This window comes from Meles meles, chromosome 4 (genome assembly GCF_922984935.1).
Source record: "Meles meles chromosome 4, mMelMel3.1 paternal haplotype, whole genome shotgun sequence".
NCBI lineage: Eukaryota > Metazoa > Chordata > Mammalia > Carnivora > Mustelidae > Meles > Meles meles.
Window position 1 is genome coordinate 65,718,237 of NC_060069.1, and position 11,054 is coordinate 65,729,290.

The 11,054-nt window shown below is 36.5% G+C and overlaps 1 protein-coding gene across 6 annotated transcripts in view; it reads right to left on the reverse strand.

Annotated features, from left to right (window-relative positions):
- The window catches only part of ECT2 (epithelial cell transforming 2), a 62,586-nt gene extending 53,940 nt beyond the window's left edge, over positions 1 to 8,646 (reverse strand). For 3 of the 6 annotated variants that reach the window (XM_046001261.1, XM_046001259.1, XM_046001264.1), the window contains exons 1-5: positions 8,316 to 8,453; positions 5,284 to 5,435; positions 2,085 to 2,164; positions 1,882 to 1,974; positions 437 to 619 (exon numbers count right to left, since the gene is read on the reverse strand). In XM_046001261.1, the coding sequence (XP_045857217.1) occupies positions 437 to 619; positions 1,882 to 1,974; positions 2,085 to 2,164; positions 5,284 to 5,413 (486 nt within the window). In that variant the 5' untranslated portion in view covers positions 5,414 to 5,435; positions 8,316 to 8,453. Of the gene's footprint in view, positions 1 to 436; positions 620 to 1,881; positions 1,975 to 2,084; positions 2,165 to 5,283; positions 5,436 to 8,315; positions 8,454 to 8,548 lie in introns of those variants that run through there. The other 3 variants (XM_046001263.1, XM_046001262.1, XM_046001260.1) reach the window with 2 other exon arrangements.
- Between the last annotated feature and the right edge of the window lie 2,408 nt (positions 8,647 to 11,054).

The window sequence follows — 11,054 nt, forward strand, 5'->3', positions numbered from 1 at the left end:
ACTTAAATTTACAGTCCAATATAAAAAAAAGCTAAAATAATTTCTTTAATTTTAAACCATGCAGTAACAAATAAAAATGGAAGTGTGTATTTATTCTGTGGAAGAAAGTAAGTTTATATATGTATATACATTTCTGGAACCCAAGTTTAATAAATTATTTCTTCCCAAGATATTTTAGGTATTAAGATATTTATGTATGTATACATACACACAAATATGTTAATTTCATTATTTAACTTCCAAAAGTCTTAGATTTTCACTCCAAAAAGTTACAATAGAAAGATTTTTAAAACTATATTAGAGTAGCCAATACTACCCCTGTCCTAAATCTTACATATTCCCAACAATTAACAGGACTTTTCTGCTTATGAATTTTCACAAAATTCATGAATAAAAATTTAACCTTGAAAGTCATAATAAATGTGTATTTTCTTACCTCTCCTTTTTGGGCACAGTTTAAGATAACTGGTGGTCCAATAATTCTACAATCAGTCTTGTGTAACTCATCAAAAACAGAATCCTGGAAGTCCATGACTATAAATACATTTTCAAATTCTGGAGAATCCAAACTTTCAAGTTCTTCCAGTGATTCCATCTTTACAAAGGGTACTTTAATTTCCTTGATTTTTTTCAGGTGGTTATTAGAAATAAAAATTATTTGTAGATTACAAAATTAATTCATTTAACTCTAAATAACATCTAAAAATCAATTAACTATCGATACTTTTATTTTTATATTTGTGGTAAACTTTTAAATTTAAATAGTACTTTTATTGTGTAATAAGCATTATACTTAATAGTGAGCAGCCTTATTTCTCTACTTATTTGTATTTTTATATAAACATATCTCCATCTATATTGATATTAAATTTTGAATATTAGTATTATAAAAGCATGCCTTTTGACATGGCTTACTCATTATAAATCATCTAATACACATATAAAACTAAAATGATGATTTCTTTTAAGTATACAAATTTTGATAGTAAGATGCATTAGAAAGATGTCCACTATTACTTTTTATTCTCACTAAGAAAATGATGCAACATTTAACAGTTCTTCCTGCACAACCAACTTCAGAATGATTTATAGAAATAAAAATAGAAAAAATACTATCACACTTAATATCTACAAGTAGGGTGAAGATTAACTTAATCATTTCAGTATATATGAAGGAAATAAAAGAAAGATAGGAAACATATAGGTAGTTGTCATGTGGCAAATGTAGACTATAAAAAGGCTAATTTACGGTTTAACATTTTATAATATACATCTATTAAAAAAATGAAGATATTTAAGCACTTACATGACTCCTTTGCAAAAAGAATGGCATCATTTAAAAGAAAATTCTGAATAGGTAAATTGTTTGGACTTTATTTGCTAGGCTGATGTAATGAGCTGAATTGTGTATCCTCGAAATTCACATTGAAGTCCTAACCCCCGTACCTCAAAATGAGACTGTATTTGAATACAGGGACTTTTAAGAGGTAATTTAGGTTAAATGAGGTCACTAGGTGGGCCCTAATCCGATCTAACAGGTATATTTACTGGAAGAGGAAATTTAGACACAGAGTTATCAGGGATGTGCATGCCAGAAGGGCCAAGTGAAGACATAACAAAAAAGTGGTGGCCATCTGCAAGCCAAGGAGAGAGACCCAAAGAAAAAACAAACTTGCCAACACCTTGATTTGAGACTTCAAGTCTCCAGAACTTTGAGAAAATACATTTCTGTTTTTTAAGCCACCCAGTCTTGGTATTTTGTTATGGCAGTCCTCACAAACTAACAGAGCTGGTATATAGGTCCCATCACCATTAAACGGAATTTAAGAACACAATCAAGAGTAGTGCAGCATGCCACATGCAATGAAATGCTTGACCTACCATATTAACAACACTTTTTATTAATTTTTCATCCGACTTTCCAGGACAACTTTCTCTTATCTTTATAACAGGGACTTCCATTATTTTAATAGTCTGTGGAAAAGAGACTTATGTATAAGATTAAGAAAGCTATAAAATTATTTAAGCACTGATGGAAGAAAAATAGCCTTTCCTTAAAAAAAAAAAAGTCTAAAATTCCATACCTTTAAAGCTTTTATAAGTTCTTCTTGTTTTCCAGCTCCCTGAACCAATATCATTCTTGTTTCAATTTGAGGCATTTCTTCTATTAAAATTAAAAATATTTAAATATATTTATCAGGTACTAATATCAAAACCAGCAGTTCCTAAAGAGTTGATCCCATTTACAATTGCACCCAAAACCATAAGATACCTAGGAATAAATCTAACCAAAGAGACAAAGAATCTGTACTCAGAAAACTATAGAATACTCATGAGAGAAACTGAGGAAGACACAAAGAAATGGAAAAATGTTCCATGCTCATGGATTAGAAGAACAAATACTGTGAAAATGTCTATGCTACCTAGAGCAATTTACACATTTAATGCAATCCCTATCAAAATTCCATGAATTTTTTTTCAAAGAAATGGAAAAAATAATCCTAAAATTTTTATGGAACCAGAAAAGACCCCAAATAGCCAGAGGAATGTTGACAAAGAAAACTATAGCTTGCAGCATCACAATTCCAGACTTCAAGGTCTATTACACAGCTGTAATCATCAAGACACTATGGTACTGGCACAAAAACAGACACATAGATCACTGGAACAGAATAGAGAGCCCAGAAATGGACCCTCAACTCTATGGTCAACTAATCTTCAACAAAGCAGGAAAGAACGTCCAATGGAAAAAAGACAGCCTCTTCAACAAATGGTGTTGGGAAAACTGGACAGCCACATGCAGAAAAATGAAATTGGACCATTTCCTTACACCACACGCAACAATAGACTCAAAATGGATGAAAGACCTCAATGTGAGAAAGGAATCCATCAAAATCCTTGAGGAGAACACAGGCAGCAATCTCTTCGATCTCAGCTGCAGCAACTTCTTCCTAGAAACATCGCCAAAGGCAAGGGAAGCAAGGGCAAAAATGAACTACTGGGACTTCATCAAGATCAAAAGCTTTTGCACAGCAAAGAAAACTATCAACAAAACCAAAAGACAACTGACAGAATGGGAGAAGATATTCGAAAATGACATATCAGATAAAGGGCTAGTATCCAAAATCTATAAAGAACTTATCAAACTCAACACCCAAAGAACAAATACTCTAATCAAGAAATGGACGGAAGACATGAACAGACATTTCTGCAAATAAGACATCCAAATGGCCAACAGACATATGACAAAGCGCTCCACGTCACTCAGTGTCAGGGAAATACATATCAAAAACACATTGACATACCACCTCATACCAGTCAGAATGGCTAAAATTAACAAGTCAGGAAACAACAGATGTTGGCGAGGATGTGGAGAAAGGGGAACCCTCCTACGCTGTTGGTGGGAATGCAAGCTGGTGCAGCCACTCTGGAAAACAGTATGGAGGTTCCTCAAAAAGTTGAAAATAGAGCTACCCTATGACCCAGCAACTGCACTATTGGGTATTTCCCCTAAAGATATAAATGCAATGATCCAAAGGGGCACCTACACTGCAATGTTTATAGCAGTAATGTCCACAATAGCCAAATGAAGGAAAGGGCCCAGATGTCCATTAATAGATATACAATGGAACAGTGAAATGCTATGCAGCCAAAAAAAGAGAAATCTTGCCTTTTGCAACGACGAGGATGGAGCTAGAGAGTATTATCCTAAGCGAAATAAGTCAATCAGAGAAAGACAATTATCATACGATCTCACTGATATGAGGAATTGAGAAACAAGACAGAGGATCATAGGAGAAGGGAGGGAAAAATGAAACAATATGAAACCAGAGAGGGAGACAAACCATAAGAGACTCTTACTCTCAGTAAACAAACTGAGGGTTGCTGGAGGGGAAGGGGGTGGAAGGGATGGGGTGGCTGGGTGATGGACATTGTGGAGGGTATGTGCTATGGTGAGTTCTGTGAATTAATGAATCACAGACCTGTACCCCTGAAATAAATAATATGTTATGTGTTAACTAAAAAAAAAAGCAGTTCCTAATCCCTCTTTTGGCTATATCTGGCATGTTTTTCCATCTTTGAGGAGATCATAACATTCTCTAAAACTAAAACAACTAATTCTCAGTTTATTTTTAAAATTTGGCCATCTATCACTTTAAAGAAAAAACAAATTGCCATGGAGTATACAGACATTAGCACTCCTCGTAACTAAAAAAAGCATTCACTATTTTACAAAGCCATTCTCTTCAACAGCACATGCAACTTTAGGACAGACCCATTTATAAAGTGGTTAAGGGAAGAAGTAGCTTTTCACCTAACCAGTCATAACTGGATAAATTCTAACAATGTTGCAGCTGGGCTGCCCTCATATATAGAAAAGTAATATTCAAAAATAAGGTGCTTTCTCCTTCAAAGCTGGGAAGCATTAATCCAAACAATAATCAAAAATCTATACAGTATAAGTGGCTAAAATCAACACCACAAGAAATAAAAGATGTTGGTGAGGAGGTGGAGAAAGAAACCCTCTCGTGCAGTTAGTGGGGATGCAAACTGATAAAGCCGCTGTGGAAAACAGTATGGAGGTTCTTCATAAAGTTAAAGATAGAGCTACCTTATGAACCATCAACTGCACTACTGGGTATTTATCCAAAGAATACAAGAATACTAATTCAAAGAGATATACACACCCGTATGTTTATAGCAGCTTTATCTACAATAGCCAAATTATGAAAGCCAAGTATATCCATCATCAATTGGTAAACAGATAAAGATGTGGCATATAAATATAATTAACTATTACTCAGCCATAAAAAGAATGAAATGTTGCCATTTGCAACAACATGGATGATGTTAGACGGTATAATGCCAAGAGAACTAAGTCAGTCAGAGAAAGACAAATACCATATAATTTCACTCGTGTGAAATTTAATAAACAAGCATAGTGGAAAAAAAAGAGAGAGAGACAAAGAAAAAACAAACTCTTAATTATAGAAAACAAACTGATGGGGGGGCAGTTTAAATATGTGATGAGCACAGGGTGATGTATGGAAGTACTGAATTACTATATTATACACCTGAAACTAATATAACACTGTATATTAACTAACTGATTTGAAGTAAAAACTCTAAAAAATCTGCAAAGTATAAAGAGATTGTCAACAAATATTTACTGAATAACTAGACTGTAGCTTAACAGTATTATAGTTAAATTCTAAATTTCTAGTCAGAAAGTTTAGGACTAAAACAGTGATTTGCTGTTCTAAAGCCGATTAATAGGTTTACCTTCAACATATGAAGCAGATCCAATAAATACATTTTCCTTAGAAATTTCAGTAACTTTAGAATCAAAAATAGAGGAGTCTGCCAAGCTTGTCCTCCCAGTAGTAGATGTTAAGACACTATTGTCAGCCATTATTAGTACTCTTCTCTGTTGGCTGAAAAAAATAAAGATTGAATAAAAATACATGAGCATTGGACAAAAACATGTGTTAGAGGCTCTACTTTTATATCTAGAATTTATAAAAAGTAGCATTACTCATTTTTCTTAACACTGAACCAAAGAAATGTCATTCAACTTCTGAGCCTCAGTTTCCCCTTCTGTAAAATAAAGATACTACTACTTGACTGATAGGAATATAGTAAAATTAACAACGTATGAAAAGTACTCAGAACATTACCTGACATAATGAAAATTCAGAAGGTGATTATAAATATTCTATCTCCTTCCTTCTCCACCCCTTTGCCTTAACCAATCCATTCTTCATCCTATCTTCATTTACAATACTACCATCATCGCTCAAATAATCCCTGTCAAAAACTAGATCTATCCTTACTCTTCCTTCTACTTTTTTTGCCCTCCCCCAAAATCCTACCAATCCTATCTCAAGTATTCTGGAACCTCACTGGGTTATCTGATTGTTAATTTATTGCCAAAACAGCTTCAAATTTTAGAAAAAGGAGCTGAGACCTGGCCCCACTTCTCTATGCTCAACGTTACAATAGCCACTTGGTCAAATACAAAAGCTCCAAACAACTTTAACATCCTAAAAACAAATGTGACCATATCACTTTCCTGCTTAAACTTCCATGAACACTCTTCCCTATATTGTCAATTCCAAATTCATCATCAGGTGTAGGTGTACAGTTTCATCCTAGCCCACCTCTTCAACCTCATCTCCTGTTTAATTCCCACAGTCCACGTATATCCTATGCTCCAGCCACAATGTATTTTCAGCATCAAACACAGATCACGATTTACTCCACACACCTAGTTACACTGACTAGTACTCAATTCTCCACCTAGCACAACTTTCAACTCCCAACCCACTGCTTTTGACTCATTCTCTGCAGATGTCTCTGTATATCTCATGAGAGATTGCTCTCTCATCTGTATTTTCTTATTAATTTACTATCATCTCTCCTTTAAAAGATTTAACAAGAAAATTACACATGGGTTAATGCCAATATGACTCTGAACATTTAAGGAAACCTTTTTTTTTTTTTTTTTAAGACTTCAGGACTTAAGAGTTGAAAAACTAAGCAAATAGGAAATAAAGAAAAAGTTAAATGAATTTTTATCAATTCAATCGAGGGTATGATGTAAGCTTATCATCCTCAAGATAATTTCCAGAATATTGGGCAAATAGAAAGAGGAGGGCCTATCTTTATGTGGTACATGTCTGACCTACTTTAGCCTCCTACTTTTTTTACATTAATAAAATAAATATCTTCCACCAGCTTTTTATCAAAGTAATGGTTTAAGTAAACTATATGCTATGGAGAAATAGCATTTAGTTAAGGTGTCATTAACATCATATCCAGATGTTGATGCTAAGTAGCATGAATATATGCACACTAACAATATCCAAATACCTAAGCATAACTGTTAGGCTCACACTTCAGAGCCAGGAAACCCAGCTTCCTGTCTCAACTCTGCACTCGGTTTCCACATCCAAGAAAATAGCACAACTCAAATCCAGTTGTGATGAAAACGGAATAGACAGCATCTTAGAAGAGTGGCAATTATTAACTTTCATAATATTCACAATGGGAACATTTTTTATTGTCTTACCATACATCCATAGCAATCATTATTCTAAGGCTCTCCAAAAGAATGCCCCATTAGTTGTTAGTAACAGTCTCTACTTAGAATCAATGACAAATTCTATCCAGCCCTTATTTTTTTTTTAAGTCTCTTGCACTTAATCGTTCTCAGTAAGAAAGATTCTACAAAGGCTATCACTCAGAGTTCCCTTAAAAGAACCTTAAAAAAAGCCAAGAGAAAAACCAACATACTTTAAAGAATGAAGGAGGGAGGTTTTAATAATCAAAAACACCTTATGAGTTTACATTTTCTCTTATGCCTGTTTAAAAGCCATCAAAATAGGTAATTAAAAATTAATAACTGTGTCTGTCTATGATCAGTTTATTGCTGAAATAGCTTCAAATTTTAGGGAAAAAGAGTTGCATGGAAAGTTGATGACAACATCCAGCACTCTGTTTAAAAACGGAAATGCACTCATTACTTTTTCACATTCATGTATTCTGTAAACTTGTATATGAGGATTAGTGTTCATAAACCTAAACAGCTTATTTCTCATCCAAGAACATAATCAAGCAGCTTTTGACTAAATAACTACAACACATGCCTCTTTTCATTCCAAAGAGAAATCTGTCACTTAAACAAATATCCACTTTAGGTTTCTTTTTACTTATTTTTTTAGGTAATCATCTTTCAGAAGAGCTAAACGAAATACTGGATTTGATGGTGGGGTTACTGACAACAATAACATTAGTGTTAACATTAAAAACATTATTGTTCATATTTAACGCTTAATATGTGACATTGCTCTAAGTCTTTTACTTGTATTAATCTTTGAAACCATTCTAAGAGGCAGGTACTATTACTGTCTCCATCTCATAAAGAAGCCTAGAAAAGAGAGGTCAGGTAACCATCCAAGTCAGTAAAACAGGGATTCAAACCCGGGCTGATTCCAGAGGCTCCAGTTTTAACCACAAAGCCAAATAAATCTGTACCCCGGAGGAAGGCGCAAGCGGGCCGGGGGGGGGGGGGGGGGGGGCGGTGTTAGGCGGAGGCCAGAATGGGCTGGCGTTTTTAAAAACTAAAAAAGTCTACTTCCTACACAGAAGACACCAAGAAGAATCCTAGAGCGAAACCACTAAGCACTCTAAGATAAGCCCCCAAAGGCAGCAACTGTGGGCAGCCAGAACCGCAGGGACCAGGAGGCTTGTCGAGACCACTCTTCCCAACTCCCTCCCTTCACCCAGACCTTCTTCCGCAAGAAATATCTCACCAGGTGAGGGATGAAGATGCCCAACGACCAGAAGGACTTCGGGATCCCACTGCGCGTCACTGCCTAGCTGTTGGGAGTGCGGTGGAGGAGTTTCCAGAGCCAGGAAGCCTGAGCAGGGGTGCTTCGGAATTCGCGGTCATCGGGGTGGGGCAGTCCGACAAGAAAAGGAGCCCAATGCTCCGGGGACGTTGGCGCACTCCCACCTCCCCTACCCACATCCACAAAGTCCTCACCACTCTCAAAAAACGCCTCGGAAGTCCACCTGTTCAAGCACTGATTTCCCTTACTCGTACCGCCATTACTCGCGGGTGTCAGCCACAACCAATTCAAAAAATGAGCCTCTTTCTCTAAAAGCCATGCCGATTGGCGCGTGATGTCAACCTCCTTCCCATAGGCTGCGGTCTCCACAGGGGCGGTGATTGGCCACTGCTCTCCGCACCCTCCCCCCAGGCGCAGATGGATTGGCTCTGCGTGTGTTTCAAATAAACCTAACGGCTTTGCCCGTCGGAACGTCAGGAGTTTGTAGAGAAGTACCCGGATGTGACCTGGAGGCAGTGGCGATAGTTCCTGTTCTTCCTTGGGGGAGGCAGGTGTGTGTGTGGCTACCGCTAGTTTACTCAATAAACTTCCCATTTCCTGAGTCAAGTTTGAGTGTATTTCTCCGTCTCGGCAGCTTTTTTTTTTTTTTTTTTTTTTTTTTTTTAGCGTCACTAAATCCTTTAAATCAGTGCTCCCACGGTTGAATTTTTCTTCACTTCTTGCTGGAAGCTGGAAGATTTTCCTGCCTGCGTACTTTCTGCTTTAGGAATGTTATTTAAAGTTGGCTTCAGAGGTTTTGACTTTGGTAATTGTGTTGGCCTGGAGGGGCCCTGGGCAGAGGAACTCGTGGCTCTCCAGGTGGACTTCAAACCAGCAGCCGCTTATTTAAATTCTAGTGTATGTAAGCACTGCTCTGGTCTGGAGAATTTCACCGGTAATTAGGATAAATTCTTAGTGTTTCCTCGGACCTTTTTTTTTTCTAATATAAGTTTACATTTGAACAAATGTAAAAATATGTCAGGAGATTCTAGAATCTCTGGGAGCCAAAGTAAATTGCTTCCTGCTGCCTCCTGCGGCCACCGTGAGATTTTTTCTTTCCTGTAAAGTCTAGCCAAGAATTTATCCTTTGTCCTGTAATTACTAAAGCTATTGTGAAAACAATCTTTTATTTTCTTCAGTTTCTAAATACAATGCCGTATAACATTATCTCTTAAAAATACTTCTCTCCCCAGGTAGAAACGGTTTGCATAGTTCCCACCTAAGCGCTGGATTTAAGTAAAAGGGAAATCCGTTGCCCAAACTTAAATCTCAGTAAGAGAAGGAAAACTTGTACTTTTGCAGTGGAACACTTCCAACCATGTCACACAGGTGAGAATTTACAAGTTTTTCTAATTTTGTCAAGCCACCTTAGGATGACTGAAAGGGTGTAATGTAATCCAAAAAATTAGTGACGCAGTCTGGTATTATTGGTTTCCCTGTTTATAACTGAAGAATATTTGCAGTCTGCCTTTCATTATAATGCTATGATAACCGTTAAGGCAAAAGAAAAGAAAAATAGTCATTGAAATTTCACTTTGGAATGTGCTTGCATACTTAAACCAGGGTGTGCCCAGCATTCCAAAAATTCTCACCAATGAAACATACAAAACTACTGAAGAGAGCAGCCTATTTCCTCTGTGCACTGCTCTGTTAAACTGGCTTTGCACCCAAATCTAATGACCATGCTGTATCACCACACAAAATGTATGCTAGCCTAGCAAAAGCTATACTTGATTTCTTTTAGGGGATATATGGCAATTTGACTAACAGATAATATAATCTTCTTCCATTTCATAACCATGTAATAACCTCCTTTTGTATTTCCTATCCATGTAACCTCAAGCAAGTTAGTTAACCTCTCTATGCCTCAGTTTGCCCTTCTATAAAATGGTCGAATAGTACTTCATAGTTTTGTTGTGAGGTTTTAATTGATGTAATAAAAATGGGTGCCTGGCAGGCTCAGTCTGTAGATCTCAGGGTTGTCAGTCAAGGCCTCACAGTGGGCATGGAGCCTATACACACACACACACACATACACATATATATTTTTAACATTTTATATATATATAATGTTTTTTTTTTTAAAGATTTTATTTATTTATTTGACAGACAGATCACAAGTAGGCAGAGAGGCAGGCAGAGAGAGAGGAGAAAGCAGGCTCCCCACTGAGCAGAGAGCCCGATGCAGGGCTCGATCCCAGGACCCTGGGATCATGACCCGAGCCAAAGGCAGAGGCCTTAACCCACTGAGCCACCGAGGCGCCCCTATATATATTAAATATATATAATATAATATATAATATTATATTAATAAATATATAATATATATTATGTATGTTTAATATATATATTTAAACTGTGTATTTATATAATTATATATATTTAAAACATATTCTAGCATATAAACATGCAAGAGAATGTTAGCTGTTAAAACTACTACTACTATTACTACTATTGTTATCTCAACTAAGGGACCTTGTAAATTGCCTGATTATCTTCTCACCCTGACCCCAGGAGCATTGGCACCTATGCCTCCCTTTGCCCTGCCCTACCCCAGCCACAAACTAGCCCTCTCTCCAAACAAGCTCCAAGCTTGATACAGCCAAGACCTCCATTGTTTTCTTTCCCTTACCAGAGGGAGGACAATTTCTCTTTTATTCC